Genomic DNA, 25,225 nt, shown 5'->3' on the forward strand with positions numbered 1-25,225 from the left:
GGATTTATTAAACTTGACAAAGTTTCCTATGTTTTTTTTTCCCAAAACATCATGGCAAAACATTACCTGCAGCTACCGATTAATCAATGTGAGTTGACCTTAAATATATTGATCATAGGTCTTAAGTTTTGTCTCATATATAGTTGTTTTTTCTTGTGGGACTTTCCAAGTAATGGATAAAAAAAGGTACATTCTGCATATTTTTCAGTTAACCTGCTAAAGCTTATTGTATACAATAACAGTAATACAGAAGAAAATGCAAATACATCATTCAATAAAAAAAAGAGAAAACACATTTTCTAACCTAAAATGCAATATCAATTAGCAATTCTTAGCGCTAGCAACCTTAAGTGAATGCTTGATCATTTGTAGTGAAGGATACATCTGCAGCTAAAAAAATACTTCTAACATCTACATGTGAACAACTCAGTCATTTCTGCTTGACTTAACATCAACACAGTGTATAGATGAACTGGTGATTATTTTTTTTTAAAGTAACCGATTAATAATTAGATAGCAAAAGATGCTTGATAGGAGAAAAACTGCCGCTTGGGGAGTTGAACATTTATAGAGGTTTTTCATTTTAATGTATTTAGTTTGTACAGTTTGGCTCAAATTGTACAAAATATATACAATTGTAGGTTGTTTGTTCAGAAAATTACATGTTTTAGAGTCTTTATTCTCCAGTGAATCAATGACTAAGTTGTTGATGATCATTTCAATTATAGATTCATTATGACTAATCCGATTCAGCCCTACAAAACAGGCAAAACTCCTTTGCAAGTTTAAGCTCAATATTAATCTGCACATTGTTCATCTACAAAAAGTTTAACTACATGTCATTTGTTGTTGAGCAGGTGTAACAAAATAGACATATTTTGTTGTGTTAGCTTTTAAAAATGTCATTTTTTGGTCCATTATACTTTTGTCTTGATGATTCTGGCCCTTGTGACAAAACATCCAACATTCTGTGAGCAACCATGAGTTATTTATTGGCAGTAAATCCATCTGGGGAGATAATGGAGGTGATGGAGAGATGAATGGAGCTACACCCAGGACAGTACTGACAGGAAACTTCTTGGAGGCTGCAGGAAACCTGAATATGTCAGTGTTCACCTTCCAGGAAGATGGCAACTCTAAGCCACAGCTACAATGGAGAGGTTTGCATCAAAACGTATCAATGTATTAAAACAGCCCCGTCCAATTCAGGGGAGAGCTTAAGTGGTTTTTACAAATGTAAAAAAAAAAAAGCAAAAAAAAAAAAAAAAAAAAGGAAAGGACGAACATGTCCATCTCTAGATGTTTAAAGCTAGTAGAGAGGAGCAACGGGTAGTTCTGACTAACTTATGCTGAAAACAAATGAATGCCACATATCTGATTGTTATTCGTAAATAAAATCATGTTTCATTTTCATTTTATGTCCCCATCATAGTTACACTGCCCCAGTATTTGGTAAAACACCTGCTCAACTAAAGCACCAATTTCATTTATGACGTGGCGACCCGCCGTCCTTATCGCCTGGTTCACGGTGCAAAACCAGTCAAAGCATCTAAAAACATTTTTATTTTCCCAGGCTTTTATCTCTTGATTTCGTTGTTTCTTCTGGTGGTTTTGTGTTTTGTAGGGTTTTTAAGGTTGATTTCTATTGTACAGCGATTTGTGATTTTATGTCTGTGAAAAGCGCTTTATAAATAAACTTTACTTAAATAAAGGTTTACTAAAAAGCCCTGGGGATACAACACAGGAGCTCAGGTAAGGTTTAAAAAGAGAACTCAACTCAAACAACTATATAAAAAGTTTTACATTTTAAACCAAACCTTGTATGTAGATAAACAGCCGTTATTTCATTTGTTGTAATTTATTAAATTAATTTATGAGACAAATCAAGTTAGGCACAAAAATCATTCAATTTTACTGACCAGCTCTTTAGCATTCTTTAATTAAAATCTGACCAGATTTTCCCTGGGACTTTTACTCTGTATTCATCAGATAAACAACCCAAAATGTTTATATGTTTCACAAAGATAAACAAACCTTTTGATAAACAGGTAAATGCCTTTTTAACAGGCAGTCGGTTTCATCTGACTAGCCATAATTACATTCCAGATATCTAAAATGCCTGCACATTGCTAAGAGCAATGCTAGCCAACAAATACACTAACGTTTAAGATTGGGATGTCAGTGCCACTTTTCCCTTTGGACAGCGCGCCCCCGTGTGGATTAATGCTTTCACTACACAACGTTGGAACAAAAAATTCAACATCACACAAACAGTATAAAAAGTTTTATTTAAAATATGAAAATTTCAATCAAAAGCAGGACATGTTCATCCTCAGATTCCGCCCTGGTCTCAGACAGACAGACTAAAAAAGATGTATTTTTTAGTCCTTTTACATCCTTTGATGTAAAAGGATTTCTGGCAAAGATAAATGGTGAATGCTGAGATTTACATATCAAAAAACATGAGATTCACAATAAATATAACGCTCTAAACAACATCTCAGCAGACAGATGGATCCATGACAAAGGACAGCACTGGCTGGGTCAAACATGGTTAAGATGGAGACTTCAGGTGCTGCTGTTCTGCTCGTTCTTCACCGTTCTGCAGGGTAATGGGAAGAATACATTAACATGTCACTGAGCAAAAGTAAACATTTGATGCACCCAAGTTAAATGCGCAAACAGAACGTTCAACAGGGATTCCACATAAGGTCTGCTGCATAATTACACTGTTTAGACTCTTCTAGAGCTTTTCTGATTTTTCACTTCAGGATTTCTCTTTTGAAAAAGGTCATTGTTGTTACCCTTTGGATTCAGCCTTTTCTGAGCCGCTGTCTTTTGTATTATCCTCTTCTTTCACATCTAAAACATGAAGAAACAGAAATATTTATTATCAGCTATTGAAGCACAACTTCATTTCATTCTCGTCACCCTCTCACATCCAGTTAGTGACCTGCTTTCTTTTCCTCGCTCTCCTCCTCCTCTGCCTCCTCCACTTTTGGTCTTTTGGTGCCCTTCTTGTGATTGGCTGTGTTCCTCCTGCCCCCCTGCCCCTCATCCTCAGAGTCGGAGAACTCTTCATCACAGGCTATCCTCTTATCTGTGGCACGAACTGCAATTACACAAAGAATACTTTCATAAGCCACTTACATAAATTCTGACTACAAAGACCCAGTAAACACATCTGTCGTCTCAAGGCACATTACAACACAAGTCATTTGTCACATACATTCCACCTGGTCCTGGTTATCAAAGAGCACATTAAGATCAGTGTAGAATTGAAACAGTTTCTAAGGACACCCAGAGGACTGCATGGAGTCATTGGCTTGAGGCGTTCGCTCCTCCTGGACCAGCAGGGGGCGACAGTAGCCCGTCACTTGTGTCATTGATTTCAGAGCAATTCTTCATTGTGAACATGTAGTGACAGGAGAGAGGAAGAACTCCAGCAGAACCAAAGGTCTAAAATTTGAGCGATTTAATCTTTAAATCATCTTATGATCCCATGTGACAGCACGAGAATAAACTGATATTTATTGATGCTCTTGTGGAACAACTGGCAGGGAAAGTAGTAAAAATAACACTTCCCATAATACTTTCAGATTTTTTTTTTTACATTAATTGAGACGACGATATATTAAACTTCTTCTCATGATAAGACATTTGTCACAATAAACAATACAATTAAATGCCCATCCCTGGTTTTTAACAAGGCGGTTTATCCAAGCTTGTGACTGAAGCAGAGGACACCTTACTGGACAAGCGTTTGTCAGGGTCCTCGGTGTCCTCGTCCACCGTGTCCTCTGGGACAGCGTCCTCTGGGATGGCCTGCATCTGGACCCCAGGGGCATGAGGTAGCATCCGCAGGTTCTCAAACAGCCGCTGCCTGAAAGGTCAGAGTTCAACACTGTCAAACATGCTCTGTGATTAAATGGTCAACAGCGGTATGAATGTTAATACTGATCTCCAGGTAGGCTGCCGGTGCAGAAAGCAACTGCACATACTTGATCTTGTCCATGTACTCCATTGTGTTCTGGTTTGTCATGTTGGAGGGGCTGATGTGCAGCTTGAAGTCAGGTCCAAAGTACTCAAAATAGTCATTGTATGGAAGTTCTGCAACAGGAGAGGCAGAGAAGAGGAAGCCACAATAAGAATAAGAGAAACGGAGGGAGAAGTACAGATCCACTCAATCACCTCCTGATCTTGCTTCAGCTTGCTTTCTGGTGTTAGTGCTGATTGTCCTGGAAAACCTTACAGAATTTCACAGTTTTGTCAGAATTAGGGGAAGAAAAAAAAATCAGACTGTGGCAATACCCTGACCAGCTTTGTAACACCTGGAACTGCACAGCTGCTGAGCTCATCATACGAACTACTCAGAGGAACGCTGATAAAAACATTGTTAAAGGGTTAATAGAGGAGCCATGTTGTGATGACTTCCTGAAGGTGGAGTCTGAGAAAGAACAAGAGTTTCTTAAAGAGACACAGGCCTGATTTCAACACGTTAAACCAGGAAGTAAAATTTATTTTCAGTCATATTTGACATATATTTTAACATAATACATTAAAACAACTGAAGGGTAACACAGTTACGTGATTATGCTATAAAATAGCTCTATGTGCCTAGCAAAGACAAAATACTGCTACTGCTTTAGCTGCGCCAATTATTTGTCCAGCACATAATGTTCTCAGAACACGTCCCCTAAAATACAGAAAGCTTCTTCATTTCTCTCTGAAAGAATGATTTGGCACATAGCTACCAGAGGCCATCAGTACACACACACACGCACGCACGCAACCACAACCTCACTCAGACAATGTAAGAATGAAATTTGAAAACTGACACGAGACCTTTGACACCATATTGGCTGTTCAAAGCTAACAGGAAGTACATCAGGTCATTTTCACAGCAACTGATGAGTGACCAGCAACGAACCATCAGGGATGTCTGTATCCAGAGCGACGGACGTCTCATAGGTCCAGCATCGAGCCACGTTCCGGATCGTGTATCCTCCTCCACCCAGCATCAGCAGTGGCAGGTTAAACGACTTCATGTACTCCACACACTTGGCGTGACCTGGTTGGACACGGGGACAAACGTCAAACTCTTCCTTGAAGCTTCACCCGCTTGGACAGAGTGTGGCGTGTTTCTGGACCTCGGATGGTGAGGTTGAAGCAGCCGAGGCGATCTCCAGACAGAGAGTCGGCGCCACACTGGAGCACCACAGCGCTGGGCTGGTACATTTCCATCACTTTGGCCATCACCTGCAGGATCACAGGGCACAATTCCTTTCAGAGAGGAATTTTACACTTCTGGTTTCCAATTTCTGCTGAAGACAGGAGTGAGTGTTTGTGGAGAATAAAGTCAAAAATTCACCTGAAAGCCTTTCCTCCATTTAAACATCACTTTAACAGAGAGAAACAAAGGCTTTGTGGATAATGTAAATGTTTGAAAAGCACAGCTATAGATTGTAACAGTTTCTGCAGGTTTCACCAGCTGAAACGTAAGACTTTTTAAGACCATTATGAATGAAATTTAAGATCTGTATTGCAACAGTAGCAAAAGAAAATTGCATGTTGCTAACTAGCTAGCTGGTTACTGGTAGCTGCCTAATCAGAGACTGCAGTGAAGATGTCGGCACACAACTCAATATCTAATGTATAAGATGTTAAATAGTCCTACCACAACAAAATTTAAGACTTGTGATTAACATATTAAATGCCAACATACATTTTTTAAAGTGAATTTAAGACAGTCCTCTTGGTGCACATGTTCTACCAAGTAGCAGTCATTTAAGTTAATAACCTCTTAGATAATAAACACTATAGAGAGATTTGTGATACATTTCAGGAAAGTGACAAACTCTGTTCTGACCACCATTACGTTCTGTTTTACTCAATGAAAAAAAGAGCCTTTGATATTGGTTGTGTTAAGGTGCTAACTGTGTGCTCAATATCAGTAGTTGTGTTTCCACTGACGTTCTGAAAATGAATTAGCTTGATGGAGACACACAATTTTCAAACGTTTTGGCGCTGGGATATGGTGGATTTTTTTGGGCTGTACAGAAATTGGTTTATTTTGTAAAACTACAATGGAAACACTTTTTGTGTCACACAAGTCACATGATTAACAACTACACGTTGCCACTGGTGCAAACCAGAAAGAAGCGGACAACAACAGGTAGTAGGAGGAGGATGGCGCAGTGTGTTTTTTTTAATGAACAAACTTATTCACGTGATTTTAATTGCATTCCTTATTTAATGGAAACACCGCACTTGTTGAATTGTGTTTTCCCAACAAGAAATATTTTTAAAAAGTTTGCACACATTTTTAATGGGAATGAAGCCAATGTGTCGCTTGCTAACCCTTTAGTTTTTTCCACTTCAAAATGGCCACCTGCACTCAGAGCCCAGAGATTACCTCACCCAGTCAGAGTGCTGGTCATTAGCAATTTCTTAGACAAACGTCAGACAAAGTAAGTTTTGAAGACATAACTAATAGTAGTGGAAGGTGGAAAAATGTCCAGGTTTCTACGAACAGGTTTGAAGATTTTCTCGTAGGACTCGTCGTCGATGCCGTCCCTCAGTGGGAAGTTGACAGCGTAATATTTGCCTTTTCCAGCTCCAATGTCCTGAAACGCAACACAAACACCTGATCAGCTTGTAATTATCAGAAACAGTATCCTTCCATCATGATCTTCCTCTAAACATCCTTTCCTTCATTAACCAGCCCCCAGCTGGAGCCGGTGTTTTCTGTTCTCTCCTCACCCTGAGGTCTCCGGTTCCAGGGAAGTACTCCCCATATTTATGAAAGGACACAGTCATGACTCTGTCTGTGGTGTAGAAAGCTTCCTCTACTCCATCGCCATGGTGGATGTCAATATCAATATAGAGCACCCTCTGGTGGTACCTGGGGGAAACAACAAGACTTAACCAAGTCTGGTTCAGCACAACTGGAGGTTTGTTTCCTTTCTAAAAATACTGGTTGATAATCTTACTTGAGCAGCTCCAAGATGGCCAACACAATGTCATTGACGTAGCAGAAGCCTGAAGCTTCAGACTTCTTGGCGTGGTGCAGTCCTCCGGCCCAGTTCACTGCAATGTCCGTCTGCTGACGGTTCAACTTCACCGAGCCAGCTACGCAGAACAGAAGGTGCTTCATTTAAGAGAAAGATATGAGGTACAAATGTCTCTTGCTGATCTATTTCCAGGAAGTAACTTATGGTAAATCTTCTACATAGAAGCTTGTGTCAACTGGTATGCAGGTCAAATCTAACAAGAATTATTTGTATCTGAAATAGTGAAGCATCCTTCTTGTTGATTCAATCAGTCCACCAATTGACTTTTGAATCGCTTTGGCTTTAAGCATTTTAAGACTTTTCATTTTTTTTAGATGCTTGTTTCCACTCCTGTCAACACATTTAATAGATAAAAATCCGAAAGGTTTTAAACACCATTGAAAAAAATCTAAAACATAGACCTGAAGTTTAATCTTTTCATCCCAATTTCTGAAAGCAGGAGATGCTTGTCAGTCAGCAGGAAAAGTGTTGCACTGATAAAGTAATCATCGCTGCACCAGCACACCACTCCATGTCGACTCATCTATACTTCATAATAATTCACGACCAACAACATGCATTAGTTAATATTTTAATGTATTATTTTGTATCAACACCAATAATAATTTCCAAGACAACTAGGTAAATGGTAGCCTGGCATTTACCTCTTTACATTTATCATCTCCCTTCAATGCTTCATCTGGGATTTCTCCCATTGAGTTTGATTTGAGTTTCAACCGACTCAATGAATGAGTTGTGAAAGATGAATTTTATTTTCTGTGCTGTTTTATGATTGTAGTCTGCTTATGTTTGTAGTTTGGCAAAGGCAGTGGAGGAAGTGAACGAAGCTGTTCAGTCCATGTTGGAAACGTTTCAAAATACAGAGCAATTAAAGTCAGAGCAAGAAAGGAATGTACAAGACATTTTATTGCTGGATAGGAAATGATGGCCCTACTCCGTATGGGGTTAGGATTAGGACTAATTAACAACCATCTACTATAGCTTTCTTCATGATTGAGCTGGCAAGTTAAATACGTCATGGCCAAACGTTAGTGATTAAATAAAATTTCAAACTTCAACAGACTCCATGCCCTCAGGAAGCAATCATTTCTCAACAGCAGACGGTCCAGATCCTCTGGACGAAGCAAAGTGTAGAACAAGGGACAGATTTCACCAGGCTGGGTGACCTGGTGATCAAACTACTGAATGTTTTAGTTCCAACTGGACAATGACTCAGACTGAATTCCCATCCAAGTACATTGTCTCTCCATTTGCACAGAGATGTAACATGAGCAAGCTTTAAACATCACGTGTCAATCAGAGAATTAGCAGAAATATGCCCATCTTGAATAAAAGGTTCAAATTACCAGCAGAGTTACCTGTACATTGATGAAATTAATGTGTTTTAATCACAAAATCCATAATGTCTCTATGCATGCAGCCCATTATAAATGGGACTCACCAGCAGAGCCCCCTGCAGACAGCTGGCAGAACTCAAACAAGCCGTCAAACACAGGGCAGTCCTCCCCAACGTTGACTGGAAGGGAGCAATAAAAAACTAATCAACTATACGCAAGACAAATTAGGTACCCAAACTTTCACCTGCATTCTAAAAATGCTCCAAAGAGATAGTGAGCTCTCACATCGCTGCATCTGCTTGCTGAACTCAGACATGTTGTCCGGCCGGATGGATCTGAGGAACTTGATGTAGTCGTCACTGTGGTACTTGGTCATCTCATCTGCAGTGGCCTTGTGTGGTCGCTGAGGGCCAAACACACACACCCACACACACGTACTCAATGAGAACTCAGACAGGGAAAGAGGTGACACACTTTAGTTTCAATTAAGCAATGAGAGACAGAACTGTTGAGTCATACACAGACAACATACATAGACCTCCATCTTTCTGTACAGCCCGTAGTTCAGAAGAAGGTTGTGGGTCATCCGGATGCGGTGCGGCTTCATGGGATGACCTTGTCCGTAGTAATAATTTCCTATGTCACCTGCAAGGCAAATCGGGGATCAGTTCAATGTTAAGCTTCTGACTTTGTCATGTTCTTGGTTCAGTTCAGAGTATAAAAATGTTATGGTAATGTCATTATTTAAGAACACTGTTCAAATAATAAGTGAATTAGCTAGAGCCAAAAACGAGTTTATTTAACAGCATTATATAGTCACTTGATCCAAAATGATTTAGAATAAGCATGTTACTTAACCGGTCTGTGTGATGGACAAACCCACAACAGCCCTCATGCACCTTCATTTCCTTTAATTCTGTTTCTTTATTTCATTCATTTGCAGTTTAAAATGAACATGTCACATGTTGACATAAACGTTTTGAATGAAAAGGAGTCACTTGAAGAAAAAGAAATCTTGTATTTTAACCCAAAACAGGCGATGTGTGTATATATAAAGAAAGTAAATAAAAACCTTCTTTGTAATAATACAGCACTCTACTGAATTAATATACTTCATTATACCTTGATAACATATTTTATTATTTTTGTAAAAGTAACAATTCAACTACTCTCTTTGCTTTCTTTTAGACAGATTGTTCCACAGATTTGTTCAATAAACAGAAATACAACTTTCCATCTGTTTAATTCTGACTCTGTTTTTTGAAATCTCTGATCCTCTCAAATTACAAATGTCTATTTTAATACAACTTTTTTGCAGGTGTGCTGGTAATATACTATTATGTATTTTGAACATTTTGTCATTCATCCAAACACAATGACATGTCAGTTTGCAATAAATGTTTGTTGACTGGTTTAAATAATTTGTTCTTATTGTAAGCCCACTCATTTAGTTTACCTATGTATTTTTTAAGACCGGGACTTAAATAAGTTAATTTTAATTAATTATTACATAGATCGGAATGCACTAAAAATTTCACCAAACAGCCACAAATTAGGAAAGGTGGAGCTGATCAGTCACTGCTCTCCTAGTGCATTTAAATGTCAACAAACTGCCAGGCGAATGGTGGTTTTTCTGAATACATATGCACCCTACACTACACTTCAGATTTTGGTGTTCTTGGCATAAACAAGACAGTTTTTCCTCAAATTTATGATGTGAAAACCCAAGAATATATATGGAAGTTTGTGGCTGAAATGCAAGATATAAGAAATCGAGGAGGGGATTGGTGAATACTTTTCATAAAGGACATGTTTTACCCTAGTAGCAACAGAAAAAGAGAAAACAGTTCAGTAACATCCCTCCTGTCATCCATCCAAAGAGAAAAGAAAGCTTGGTATAATAATATCCAACTGTATGGCTAATAAATGAAGGCAGATGTATCTTTGATGCGTTTCTTGTCAAGGCATTTACTAAACGTGAATTTCAAACTCTCTGGACGCACGTCTTCTTTTGGATTTTGCCCATGAATGTTTTCAAGAGGCGGGAGAACTTTTCAAGATGTAAAAAAAATGCCAATAAATGAAGTGCATTTATTGGCATAATCACTTCTGTTTAAACAAACTAATAGTTATGGGAGATACAAGAACATTTACCAAAGATACAAGACAACACAAGCAATCAGATCTGAGTGCAGCAAGTGTGTAATACATTTTCTTTTACTCGTTCTTCACCAACTTCATTAAAGTATCACCGTGCAGAGTTCCTCGTCAATTTTATTGCACTCATTTGAAAACAGCAACGACTAAACAGTCTGGAGATAAAATCCCCAGGGCAAACACAGCTCATGTAACTGAATTAGGAAAATTTCTGTATTCAATTAGCTGTCTTCGTTTTATCAGATTATATTGCTTTAAATAATTATTAGTATACACGTATTTATTATCTAACACTTAATTCCAGCATGTTTGAAATAAGTTGGTAGCCATTTTCGTAATTAAGCTTTAAGTTAGTTGAAATGTAGAACGCTGGGTGACTGAGCTCCGTGGACGCCATTGAGTCATCGTTAATCAGGCTACTTGTGTGTTGCTAGTTAGCTGTCGCTACAATCACCTGCAGCAGCAGCTATTAGCTTCATGGCTAATGTTAGCCTGCCAGATGCAGCAGTAATTCGTCACATACCGTCGTAGTAGTAGCAGACCTTCTTCTTGGTCCCACCTGCTGTGGTGTAAGCCATGTCACAATCAGCTTTTTGGGGGGAAAAAGTTTGAATTAATTTGATCAAACGGCAAAGAGGATGGGCGACATCAACACGGCGCTGCTTGGTAGGAGGAGCAACTTCTGGACGAGGCGGAGAGGCGAGGCGAGGTCACCCGCTGACAGGCGACTTAGAGGTGGGGGCCGTCTCAGCGACAGACCATGAGTTCAAATGACCCGAATATCATTTTTGGGTTCCCTTACAGAAGTAATACTTAAGAATGTTTCATAAAAAATATACAAATTCAAAATCAAACACATGATACAGAGCTATAGTAAGTTAGTAGTTGTTTTAAGTTATCAACAGAGGTAACTATTACTCTGTCACAATTATTTGAATAAGTTTTTGAAAAAGAAAAGAGAGAAAAAAAAACTCTTACAATTTATATTAATTTCTGAATCTTGCTAGATTTTTTTTCTTATTTTTATATATTTTTTAATTTTATTCTTCAAAAAAGTATTTCCTTATTAATAAATTAAATCAGATGTTTTGAGTAACATTTCTACCCAATAGTTTCTTACTCTTACATCAGTAAGTAACGTTATACTTTTTACCTACTTGAGTAAAAATATATAAGCAATGAGTTAGTTGAGCACAATTTTGGCTACTCAGCCATCCTCTGTTTGTCAGTGAGGCAGAGACCACGACGTACAACCCACCAAGCATTTTTATTGCACAGGTTTAAGAAAAGAAAAGGTTAAACATCTTTGAGTTGCTTCAATCATTTTCACCATTGTGGTCCGACGTTCACTATCTCTTGCAACCTTAACTATCACATATGTAGGTGAAATTTTAAGAGCTACAATTTTTTCAAGGTCATAGACTAAATGTTGCTAACATTTGCTAATAAGTTTGTAAAATAAAATACATTTTATGTTCAGTTGTAAAATCTAACTGTGGAAAAATCTAACTTTTAGCTTCAGTGCATCTATTCATCAAGATAAAAAAGAAAATTGAAAAATAATTGTTTTAAACAGAATTGTGATTGTACAACTATTACAATCTTCAAATCCCTTTTCACCAGCAGGACAGGGTTGAGTTTTCTTCTAAAACGTGTCACATGGTTTGAACCCAGAGTGAGACGAAGCGTTGACCTCTTTAAATCATCCAGACGTTTGGCTCCTCCATCATACCCACAGATTTTCTGTAGGATTTATGAAGCTCTTTCTTTTGAGATCTGATCAGATAGTACCCTGATTCTCAGGGTACTATCCTCCACTTAAAGTCAGTGGAGGATAGTACCACTAATGAGTAGATATCTAGTAATGAGCTATATAGAAATTAACACTGAGCCAAGTCTCCTGTTTCTTATCATTGGGGCCTGCCATAGCATTGCATAGGGAAGAGCAGTGACTCACTGCTCCTGTCACGTGACATGCCGGGCATGAGGGCTATTATTTTTATTGGGGTTTCAAGTAAAAATGGCGACGTAAAAAGTGAAAAACAAGCAAACTTTCCAACTGCCGAAACGCAGAGTGTAACTGACACCGCTCCATTAGAGTGAGAAAAGGAGTAGATTTTTGACCCCAAAATGATTTTGAAATTGCCCTCATGCCTACAAATATTGATCTATTGGTATGAAAGTTGGTCATGACATCACACCAAATCCTTGCTCCCTTAAAATGTTTTCGAAATTTCTCTAGGGCTGACGGTTTTCTGTCAAGGTGCTTCAGAGCAAAATCATGTGACAGGGTAAACTCAGGCTCTCAGCCATTCATTTTCATACTTTAATGAAAAATTTCAGAGCTCAGCGCACACCATCTCTCTCCTATCGCTGAAATTACTGTGAGTGAGGTACAGATATGAATCGCGGTACCATGGGCGTAAATCCCATCTCATTATTGGAGTGGACCATAAACAGGAAAATTTCTTAAGAGCAATTTTGGGGGGGTCGGCGAGGTTCCATTGAAATGTAAAGTAAATTGTGGTTTAAAATGTTTTTAAACCACATTTAAGCTGCAGTACCAAAAATGTCTAGTAAGCACATCAAACATGTTTTATTCCCAGTAAGGAGCCTGCAGAGAAGTAAAACTAAAATTCAAATGTTGCTTACATACGAGTTTTGTTCAGTCTGGCTGATCTAATCTTTGCTACACCTTTACAAAAATGTAAGGTTCTAAATACAAAAGCTTTAATGAATAACTCCTCATAATAAAATTCATCATAAACATTGATTTATTGAAATGGCTCCCAATACAAGTTATGGCCTATTTAAATTATAATTTGTCAAGTTGCTTTATTTTTAAGCCTTTTTTTTAGTTTTGTCATGTCCTGGGTGACTGAGGATTTAAAAAAAAAATGTTTCAAACAAAAAAAAAAAAAATTCAATCAAATTGTAAGAATTATTTCCACATGCTGTTGAGTACATTGCAGCTTTCTTTAGCATTGATGTTAATTTTTAGCATCAGAATGCTGGGTTCCAACCGACGGGCACACTTTGGCAGGCCCCGGTTAAATTTCTTCAGAAATGTTCTAGTTTAGCCTACAATCTGCTGATTTCTCCGATTACTTTGAAGGAGATAACTATCTTTTACTCCATATTTTATTACGGCTTCTCTTCTTGAACAGAAAGAAGGAAATAAAGTTTACCAGTAATAAGCTTAACTTTGTATGCCGTATTGATTGAAGTGGCTCATGAATTCTTCCCATTCACCCCCTGTGATTAATACTTTTGTACTGCAGCAAATGATTTTTAATGCATTCTACAGAGACTGGGCCCATTTTTGAAAATGTTTGTAAAAATTTAACCTGATTAGGAAGGTGGAATCAGATATTTTATTTTCCTGTAATATGATTTCCTTTCCTTTCAGATAGTCACTGTTTCCCACTCACTGCAAGCCAGCAACAGCGTTTCATTTAGTCTCAATGTTTAATTCAGATGTTTCAGATGACACTTTTGATTGATGTGTTATGAGCAATCACTCTCGTTAAACCACTCAAAGTGTGACTTGGAGAAAAACTAAAAACTTTTCTCTAATTAGAGTTTGCACATCCAGACTTTCCTGTATTGTCTGCTAACTTGATAACATTTCTCTTTAGTTGGGCATCAACGGATCCTCAGCACCTTTGTTGAATTAAGTCTTATGACAACATTGCTTGATCTCTAAAGTGAATCAGTTGATGCAATGTGTTTAATATGTTGCCATCCCACCATATTTTATTGATTTGTCTGGAGTAAAAAAGTCCACCAGGTTTGTTTTTTATGATCTGCAAAATGACCTTCCCATTGGAAACACCTACTATAAAACAGAACAAGCGGTAACACTTTATTTGAAGGGGGTTGAATAAGACTGACATGACACTGTCATAAACTCCTGTCATGAACATGAAAAAGCCTTCATGAATATTTATGACTGTTGTCATAAAGTAAATTATGACATTTTTAATACAAAGTTGACATTATTCAAAATGTCTTTGTTATGACAACTTGACATTAACCAGGAAATCTGTTTAAACTTTACCTTTAATAACATAAAGTTACCTAATTTTTAAAGTGCAATCAGTAATACTTTTATAACAAATTTATATCAGTAATGATTTTTTGGTTAATGTCAAGTTGTCATAACAAAGACATTTTGAATAATGTCAACTTTGTATTAAAAGTGTCATAATTTACCGAATGACGCTTTATGACAACAGTCATAAATATTCATGAAGGCTTATTCATGTTCATGACAGGAGTTATGTCATGTTTATGACAGTGTCATGACAGTCTTATTCACCCCCCTTCAAATAAAGTGTTACCGAACAAGCTAAGTGTGTTCAGCTGTAGAATGTAGTAGTTTTAAAGGTAAAGAATTAAAAATAATGTAGTGTTTTAGTTTGCTATGTGTTTTTCACATGGAAGGAGTGCCATCACCACTATGACATACATAGTCATAAATTTTGTGGTTAAAAAAAGGGTGTCACTATTGACCCGGGTTATGAAGGGCAGTGCTTTTATGATCAATGTAACCATCTATAAATTAATTCTAAAGTTATGCAGAGACAACAGCATTGTCACAAAATCAGAACAAAACAAAGGAAGCTATTAAGAAGAAAACACAAGTCACAGCAATGGCCTTTTGTGGAGCATTGATGGCAACTTCTATAGAAAAATCTGTTTGGATGAGTAGTCAGACTAGAAGTGGTGGAATTGGTATATGATGTGGTCCACTGACACAGACTTCTCTCATAATTTCTTAGTTATAATTTTCAGCCATTGTTTACGCCTGGATAGATTTATGGAGTCTGGCTCCTTGTGGGGCAGAATTATTAAGGTTATGAAGGCACATATTAAGGTATACCTTAATATGTGGTAGACAGATTACATATCTGTCTACCACAAAACTTAACATCTACAGTCTTGTGTGTCTCCAATGTAAAAGAGTGGTGCTCCTGGGTTGGCTGCTATGCAATCACCAACCAATAGTGTGCCAAATAGCACTGCATCTACTTAACTGCAAAACTCTAAATCTGCTTTCACTTGCATAATACACAATAAGGTGACACAATACACAAATGGTCAGAAAAAATGTCACATGTACTTTTAGTTTAATATTTTTTAACAACACAATTATGATACATAATGCGTGTTCCCACTGAAACAGACAAATGTTGCTGATCATAATCTATTTAACTTAATTTGACAGGACAACATTATTTTACCTACTGTGGCCTTTTGCAGCATGACTTGGTGAATTTGGGAAAAGAAACGCCTGTGGGACATGACAATACATCATTAAATTAAAACTACAAGATCAGGTTGTGTAAGCTATGATGAATTTAGAGCTTTCTAGGCTATCTGATAGCACTTAGCGGCACTAATTACACGTGTGATTATTTCAAGATGGATTGAGAATGGGTAAAACCCATTTTTACACTGTCTAAAACAGTATTCTTATCAAGACCTCTGTTGTAAAGAAGCATACAAAAAGTACATTTCATTTTAACAACATATCCCACCTGAGAACAGTTGTCCTAAAAGCTGTCCAGTTGAATCTGAATAAGCCAGGCTAATTCTAGCTCTGCACAGGAGAGATTAACCTCTGCTGAAAACCAAAGGATGCTGCAGGCTAACAGGTTAGCCTAAGATAATATCAAATTAAAGATTGAAAACTAGTGGATGATATTTAAACCATTTGACCATGGAGTTATGGCACCTGAACTGAACATGCCGTTTGGTTCAAGGCATTAACAAAAAATTTATTTTTTCTTCGTCATCTTAAATCTGCCTTATCTTGATTCAAAGATTTACATTTAAAGTTTATCTTAACACTATAAATGTCTATGAGGATGGTCTTAAAAACAATCGCTTGTAGGTACAGTGACAGTGCAAACACACTCATTTTCACATTTTGTCATGTTACAACCCAACTTCAGTGTGTTTTGTTGGGATTGTATGTGATAGACCAACACAATGTTTTACTGCATAACCGTGAAGTGGAAAGAAAATCAAACACTCTTCTCAATTTTTATTTACAAATAAAATCTGAAAACTGTGTTGTGCGTGTGTATTCAGCTCTGCTGGGTCAGTGCTTTACAGAACAAAGCTCTCAAACTAAATGCATTTTCTTTGAACAAAAAAAAACAGATAAAAAGGTTTCATTGGCCCTACTTGCCTTTATTTGAGAGCAGTCAGACATGAAAATGGTTAATGAGAGTGGGGGAAGCCAGTTCAACCTCAGACTGGACTGAGAATGTCTTTGAATAATGACTTTGAAATCTTGTCACAGGTTTTCAGTTGGATTGGAATCTGGATTGTTTGCGTCAGATGGATGTTCACACCCAACCTTGTTCTGCTAGGTTGGGTGTGGGACCCAACCTAGCAGAACAAGGTTGGGTCCCAACCTTTAAATGTAGGTTCTGCTCTCCACTGTTAGAACATGCATGCTCACTATGAAGGATTGCTGCAAAATATTGTTTTTATTGTAAAGTGAATTGAGAAATTTATTGTTAATCAGGATAATATACATAAACTGAAATTATAATCAAGTGTCTAATATCAGGGCGTCTAACTGTTCTGCTGATGGCTTTCATTCAATTACTTTTTTTCTTGTATCTCTTTCAAAGAGGTCAGATCTGTGACGCTGAGAGATTCTCCCACCTGTTCTCTGGATCTTTGCAGTTTCTCCAGATCTACCAGGCCTGCTCCTCTGACCAATGCTCTCCCTGCCTGGTCTCTTGGTGCTGTTTGTTCTGAGATCTCTATTAGGGTTGTTATGCATGATTAGTTCCACTTTAATCTGCTTAGGGGTTTAAAAAGGATTCTGATTACAGATGCACTCCAACATTTTCAGATTTCACTCATTTCACAAGTTGGGACATGACAAAATTTAGAAGAGTTCAAGAAGTTCTGCTTCTCTAACTCTTACTTTGCAAGTAACTGTAAACACACTGCATGAAAATGTTCTTTTTTAGGAAGAGAAACACAGACAGACGTGTAAACTGACTTTAAAGAATTGGCTCTGCCCACCTAACCTCTAAGTGAAAACATCAAACTATTGTGTTGCATTTTACACACATAGAGCAAACTTACATCAAGTATTATTATTTGGTCACAATATCATACTTGTATTAAACTAAACAAAGTGCTGTTCATACCTTGTCAGATCTTTTTTTTATTATTTTTTTTTGTATGAAAGACAAATTTCATGGCCAGTTAAATGTTCTTCCAGTGATCTGGTAAAACTTCTGATTAAAAGGGTGGAAGAACTTCTGCAGCTTAGTCACTACAGACGGGTCCACCTCAGGATGGATGCGGCCCTTGCTGCCGGCCAGGCACTTGTTGAAGACAATGTTGAATCGCAGACAGTAAAATCCCCTGGTGGCATTAAAGTACAGGTTGTACTGACTAATCCTGGAGGGGAGGTTCAGGAAGCGCTCGACCAGCTGCAGCTCTGGCAGCGGGTCCGTAATGAGCCGATCCCCGTCCACTATGTGGAACTGCTCCACAGGGAAATACTTGAGCCAGCGCTCCAGGTGTTTTGTGTAGATGCTGGTGCGGACGGCTTTGTATTTGGTGTTCACTTCGCACGTGTTGGCGTCAATGGCTAGATTTTCAAACTTGTGGTAAGTCTTGTTCTTGCGCTCCTTGCCCTCAAGCACTTGGGTGTAGTCGGACACAGCTCTGGTGGTGGGCTCTCGGACGATAATCAGCAGCTTAATGGAAGAGTTCATCTTGAAGATGCGCTCGGGAACCTCCTCTGTGATGAAGTAGGCAGGGCTCTTCTCAATGGTGATCTGGTGAGGGAGGGAGAAGGGCATTTTACCCCTGTACCAGTCAATGCCGCGGGCATAGTTTTTGTCATTGTCAAAGAAGTGAATCTCCTGCGAAGCCTTGACCACGGCTGGGTGCAGGTTGAGCATTTCCAGCAGGGCGCGGGTGCCCCCCTTGCGAACGCCGATGATGATGGCCCGAGGCAGCTGCTGGACCAGGTTGTGCAGGCGGATTTGCTCTTTGGTGGCATTGCCTTTGCGTAGTTCGTGGAGCAGCCCGCGTTTAAACTGCAGCGTACGAAGAGGGATTTGCTCCGGCTCAGACGGATGAAATCTGCTCTCAATGGGGCAAATGGGTTGTAACCTGAAAAACAAAAATATATGCTGTACATTCAACAAAACTATTTTTCTCATTCAACACCATTCTCAAATAAGCTTAAGATATATTATGCAATTTCATTATTTTAACTCTGGCTTCAGGCAGTGCATCACCCACTGAGGTCTGGCCTGATGCCAATGATGTTGGAAAGAATGCTTCACAATCTGGTAACATAATATACAATACTGCATGCTGTACTCAGCGTTCAATTGATTAAATGACAGAGTGACTTAAGCCAGGGGCCTTTGGTTTTCATATGTGCTGACAATCCGTCATGTGTTACAGAAACAACTCTTAAATGACACCAGAGAGAGAATAATGTATTCCATCGAGTATTTGTCAGCGAAATAAAGACATGAGTTAATCTATTTAAGTTATATGTTGAAGCTAGTTATTGGGCATTTTCAGCATGAAATTTTGACTCTCGTCGCTCTGTGAATGGAGACATATTGCTGCACTTCCTGTTGTTGCTGTTGCACTTCAAAGATTTGCTGGTGGTTGAGACTTTCTTGATTTAATCTATTTCCTGCTTGACTGAGTAATTCTAACATATAAGTAGTCTTTATTAAAACATGTTTTCTGTTGCTACACCTTACACTTTGTGAACCTTTTGTGTTACACTTGTTTTTCTTTTGGCATGGTAAGTACTTAGTTAAATTTGTGCTAGCTTAGCATTAGCGCCACCATGGTTGCTCCTCCTGTCTCTCCTGCTGTCTCTTTCTCTGTTGGATGTTATTTTGTTGCTTCCTTTAGTGACAATGGTACGTGTGATAAAGGTGGCATTTTGTATCTTTGGAGGTGAGGATGTCAGAAATGGAAGCCCGGCTCTGCGCTGTTGAATAACCAGCAGTTAGCTGAGGCTTAAAGCTTTGATTTAAAATAACTCGGTCTTACTGCATTTTTGCACTTTTCCAGACATTTGTTGAGTGAAAACTAAATGCTGCTTCTTCATGTTTGGTTCAGACCAGAACCACAAGACCTGACAGGTCTGGAATGTTGATAGCAGGTCTTTCATGTATTTTGGTGCAAAGACATTCAGTTAAATATAAACGAACAGAAGTAGTTTAAAGTCTGATTTTGGAGCTACAGTGAGGAAGAACTTTCTAAGGCTTGACTTGGTTTTCCAACAATACATGTTAACTAACCTGTCTTTTACACAAAACCTGTTTACACAGAACTTATGTAGAAAATGCTTCAGCTGAAGGCCGGTTGGTCGGCTGCCAATATTTGAAGGTGTTAGAGAAAATCATTCTTAACAACTAGACCTTCATGTTCTTTCTGCTCCTGCCTTGGGGAAATGTTGCTGTAAACTGGGTATCAGAGGAAGTATTTTCAGCTACGGTAGATTTAAGACATTACAAGATGCCCATGAGTCTGTGATGTGTGTTTCTGATGTCACAGTGATAACTCACCTATCCAAAGTCCCAACCCTGGCCACAAGATAGAGGACACTTCCGATCACGAGGCTGCCCAGAACGAAGAGCTTCTGTCTCAGCAGTGCCTGCTGTTTGAATAGCATGGCCCTCCATCAATCTTCAGGACTGCGTCTTCAGCCTGCAAGCACATGAACCACTAATCAGCAGGGAAAAAGAGACAGCCTAATGTTTATTAACACACACTCAATCAAGTTTTACAAGTGATTAAGCCACACTCGCCTGCGCCCACAATGCGCTGCAGCACCATTAGACTCTAATGATCAGAGGAAATGCACCACCACCACTTTGCTTGCATCAATTTATTTATTTTGGACAGGCCGAGAATCAAATTTAATCTGATCTACGGCATCACTGTGTAAGACTGTGACCTTGTTCCAATTCAGAAAGAAAAAAGAAGGCTGTCAGAAAAATTCATGAAGATTAAAACAGGAACATAAGGGGAATATTACACATATTTAATGAATAAATGACTTAATGCAGTTTGGTTTTGAAAATGAATGTTGACACAGAGTGGCAAATAGGGTTGAAAAAGTACAAATGTAAGTGAAATGTGGGAATTATTGAAATTTTACTGGAAATTGAAAGAAACCTTTTCATATCTAAACATCACTATAAATATTTTACTCTGTCCATTATTCGTGTTGTATTTCCAAGTCAAACAATATATCATATGAAATACATTTAAGCTACAATATCAAAACACATCTCACTTTATGCAGCAGACATCTTTTAGCCAAAATATATTTTTTCCAACTACTTCCAATAACTCTATTATAGTCCAAATCATGGGATTAGATTCCAGGATTGTTCCTGTTTCATGCAATGAATTATTGCAATTTGTCCCTTTGACCTGCAAAAGACTCATTCCCAGTTAAAAATTAGGTTGTGTTCATTGTGTTGTTAATATTATGTTTACATTTAACCTCAAGTATGTCTTTAAAATTAGTCTTCATAGGACTGCTCTCGTTTCCTTTCTAAATCTCACAAATCATCTGTAAAGTTTTGATTTAGACTGTAATTTGGCAGGTTAACCAACAGAGGGCATCAAATCCCTTCAACCCAACGGAACAGAGCTATGCCCCTAATTAAACCTCCTCTTATGTTCGTTTCTGAGGTACAGCAATAATGTTCGTGGGTCAATTTGACCTGCAACATAACAGGAGGGTCCTTCGATATTCAAACTCATTCTGTTTCATCTTTTAGTAACAAGTATACCTGCATAAATCACAACAGAGAGTAACATCAGTCACAAAACTATTAAAAACCATGATGCTCTCTAATTCAACTAAGAACTAAATTAGATAACTCTGTCCCAAATAGAGCACATATTGTAGTGTCTCTTGTAGTGTCTGACAAACAAGTGTTGGGAGCGTTTGTCCGCTGAGACTGGAAACATTTTTAATTTATTCCCAATTGTGGATTTTGAAGGGAGAACAAAAGAGCCTCTGTGATTTCATCAGAGTGTCTGAAGAAAAGCACAAGAATAAAGTCAGTAGTCAGAGTCCATCTGTAAGTTTGTTTGCTTTAATTAAAAAAAACTGCTTCCTGTTTCAGCTTGACTTGCTGGAATAAGTCAATAAACCAACCAGAATAAAGCACCTTACACATTTCTACCATCCACATACAGTGAGGTAGATTGATGTTGTTGTGCCTGACTGAAAACTAGAGTTAGAAACCAATTTCTCAAAAAAATCACAAACAGAAAAAAAACATGTCAGCAACAATATATACAACAATCTTTACCATACTGTGAAAAAATACCCAGAAAAGGATTATTTTAGTTTTTTAGTAATATTAGAAATTGTGGGGTTTGCACTATTTAGATCAATATTATGCAGCCCAGAAATGGAATCATAATTAGAATTAGAATAATTACGTACTTAGTATCTAGAAATACTTAACAGGAAGAGTCACTACTTAATTACTTTTACATCACTACTTTTTAGAAACTGTAGCTACTCACTTTACACCAGAAAAGGATTTAGATTAGTCATTTTGCTTTTCTTCTTCTTTTTCTTTCCTTTGGTTTGTTATGTTGTTTGTATTTCCTTTTAATTCATGTAAAGCACTTTGAATTGCCTTGTTGCTGAAAATGTGCTATATAAATAAAATGACCTTACCTTACTTGTCTCTCTGTTATGTATTTTGTTGACACATGACTGTATCAGCAAAAATAGTCTAAGTCAGCAGGTTTCATGACGCTCTCTTTGTTTAACCATAAAAATTAAACACCTGTGTAAGTTGGTACCATGACTAAACACCACAAAAAGAGCCTGATAACACACCAGAATATTAATTTATTCGCTAACACTTTATTTGAAGGGGGTTGAATAAGACTGTCATGACACTGTCATAAACATGACATAACTCCTGTCATGAACATGAATAAGCCTTCATGAATATTTATGACTGTTGTCATAAAGCGTCATTCGGTAAATTATGACACTTTTAATACAAAGTTGACATTATTCAAAATGTCTTTGTTATGACAACTTGACATTAACCAGGAAATCATTACTGTTTAAACTTTACCTTTAATAACATAAAGTTACCTAATTTTTAAAGTGCAATCAGTAATACTTTTATAACAAATTTATATCAGTAATGATTTCTTGGTTAATGTAAAGTTGTCATAACAAAGACATTTTGAATAATGTCAACTTTGTATTAAAAGTGTCATAATTTACCGAATGACACTTTATGACAACAGTCATAAATATTCATGAAGGTTTATTCATGTTCATGACAGGAGTTATGTCATGTTTATGACAGTGTCATGACAGTCTTATTCACCCCCCTTCAAATAAAGTGTTACCATTTATTCTATGTATATAGTTTGTGTTTGTCAATAAACTGATTTGCACCAAGTGTGGTCTAGAGATACATGGTTTTATTATGGTGTATCTTGTAGTAAATGCAGTTCTTTGCAGATGTTTTTCACATTTTGTCACATAGGAACCACAACCTTTATTGCCATTTTATTTGTTTGACCAGCACAGGCGGCACATAATTGTAAACTGTAGGAAAATTACTGTTTAGATTTATTTATTTTTTATTGTGTTTTTGCTTATAAAAATCCGAAAAGTGTGGTGGGCATTTGCATTTAGCAGCTATGAGTTAACACTGTGGAGAACAGCCTTACACTGGACGTACTAATCCAAGTCTTTTGGGTTGGATCTGTACCAGCTTCTCCCAGTTTTATTTGTAGATTAACTTAAGCTTAGTCAGAGCATCCACTTCAGTGATTTTTATATATTGTCACATATTCTGTTGGATCTATTTCTAGACTTTGTGCCACATGAATACATGAATATAGCTTAAACTAAACTAGTCTGTTTCAGCTCTGGTTGTATACTTAATGTTGTTACAGCTGGAATTTGAATTCTGCCCCAGACTCTAACAATCACCATTCCCATTAACTTTAACCCGATTATCTGTGGAGGCTGAGGAAAAATATTATTTTTTCCATTTCACAATTATTCCTTCCTTGTTTTGGTCTCATGTAAAAACTCTTTGATTGAGGTTTTAAGGCGTTTTAAGGCATGGAGGACTTCAGTGGTATTAACGCAGGGTACAGTGAAGTGCTCCAGAATCGTACTCTGGATTTATTGTCACTCTAAGAACTGTTAGGTTACATAAGCTTCCTTAAAAGCAACAGCATAGTCAAAGTAATTTATAATGGCAAAATATTGAATTGCTATAAATGCTATTAAACAATTCCAGCTTGACAAAGAGTTTGAGCAGCATGTACTACATCGCCCTACTGAATAGCATGCACCACGTTCTTCATGACTCATTTATAACCCACACGATACACACACACACACATATGCACACCCCCTCACAAATGAGTGTTTTGCCCTGACAAGGAATTGCAACTAGAACAGTTGTTCCTGCCAGGGAGCACCAGAAGGTGCCCAGAGAGAATTATCAATTATAAAGCGTTTTATTTTCATTAACTATGCATTTTCCTCATCCTCTTCTGAGAATATTTTTAACAACCACACAGGGAAAAGGAAAGTTCTGACAATCTTTACAACCAATGGTGAGGAGCAAGTAGAGAGTAAGCAGAAAGTATTTTGCCATTAATCAATCAATTTTATCTATAAAGCGTCCTTCATGCTAAAAACAGCTCAAAGTGCTCTACAGATCAATTAAAACAAACAAAAACTAACAATTACCCACCACTACCCCACATGCAGACTAAGCAGAAATGATTCAATTCAGGAAATGCTGTGTATGTATGTATTCATTCATTTTCTAATGATAATTAATCCTGTTAAGGGGAGCACTTTATCCTAGAGCAGCACAGAGACACAATGGATTTTATGCACACACACAAACTTGAAGTGAAACTAACAGCTATGAAAGCATGAACTACAACAGGCCATTGTAGATAGAAAAAAGAAAAGAGGATTCAATTCTCTAAATCTCTTTTTTTTTCTTTAGGAAAAGTTTAATATTTTCTAGAAAAAACTCAGAATTTTTTAGATTAATCTCAGAAATTTTCTGGAAACAATTTGGAAGTTTCAAAAGTAACAAATGTTACTCCACAAATGGAGAATGACTGAGCTAAGATCCTGTGGGACTTCCAGATCCAGACAGACAAAATGGTAATGGGAAAGCAACCGGACATTGTGGTGGTGGATAAAGAACAGAGGAAAGCCGTTGTGGTGGATGTAGCAATACCAAGTGACCACAACATCAGGAAAAAGGAGCATGAGAAACTGGAGAAATACCAGGGCCTCAGAGAGGAACTGGAGAAGGTCTGGAAGGTGAAGACCACAGTGGTGCCTGTGGTCATCGGGGCCCTCGGGGCAGCCACCCCCAAACTGGAGCAGTGGCTCAAACAGATCCCAGGAACAACATCAGAAATGTGCAGTTCTAGGCACAGCCAAGATGCTACGCAGAACCCTCAAGCTCCCAGGCCTCTGGTAGAGGACCCGAGCTCAGAGGATGAAAGAGACCACCCATGGAGGGTGAGAGGGGAATTTTTTTATATATATTTGATAAAAGTTTGATTACTGACATCTGTGATGATGTGTTT

The 25,225-nt window shown here is 37.8% G+C and overlaps 2 protein-coding genes across 3 annotated transcripts in view; both read right to left on the minus strand.

The window, feature by feature from the left end:
• Positions 1 to 2,269: 2,269 nt before the first annotated feature.
• On the minus strand, positions 2,270 to 11,288 carry LOC106944833 (histone deacetylase 2). Its single transcript, XM_015028104.1, has 14 exons — positions 11,091 to 11,288; positions 8,943 to 9,055; positions 8,696 to 8,813; positions 8,515 to 8,589; positions 6,993 to 7,131; positions 6,763 to 6,904; positions 6,534 to 6,626; positions 5,151 to 5,259; positions 4,931 to 5,071; positions 4,002 to 4,110; positions 3,753 to 3,883; positions 2,954 to 3,112; positions 2,805 to 2,862; positions 2,270 to 2,602 (listed from the first exon to the last, which is right to left on the minus strand). The coding sequence occupies exons 1-14, from the start codon at positions 11,143 to 11,145 to the stop codon at positions 2,569 to 2,571; spliced, it is 1,476 nt and encodes a 491-aa protein (XP_014883590.1). The 5' UTR covers positions 11,146 to 11,288; the 3' UTR covers positions 2,270 to 2,568.
• A 5,784-nt stretch (positions 11,289 to 17,072) lies between these two features.
• Positions 17,073 to 25,225, minus strand: part of LOC106944835 (heparan sulfate glucosamine 3-O-sulfotransferase 5) — a 90,750-nt gene continuing 82,597 nt past the window's right edge. For both annotated transcript variants that reach the window (XM_015028107.1, XM_015028108.1), the window contains 2 exons: positions 20,155 to 20,296; positions 17,073 to 18,727 (listed from right to left, as the gene is read on the minus strand). In XM_015028107.1, the coding sequence (XP_014883593.1) occupies positions 17,797 to 18,727; positions 20,155 to 20,261 (1,038 nt within the window). In that variant the 5' untranslated portion in view covers positions 20,262 to 20,296 and the 3' untranslated portion in view covers positions 17,073 to 17,796. The remainder of the gene's footprint in view (positions 18,728 to 20,154; positions 20,297 to 25,225) is intronic.

The sequence above is a fragment of the Poecilia latipinna genome, unplaced genomic scaffold (assembly GCF_001443285.1).
Source record: "Poecilia latipinna isolate Pla-1442-1.1 unplaced genomic scaffold, P_latipinna-1.0 Scaffold114, whole genome shotgun sequence".
Taxonomy (NCBI): Eukaryota; Metazoa; Chordata; class Actinopteri; order Cyprinodontiformes; family Poeciliidae; genus Poecilia; species Poecilia latipinna.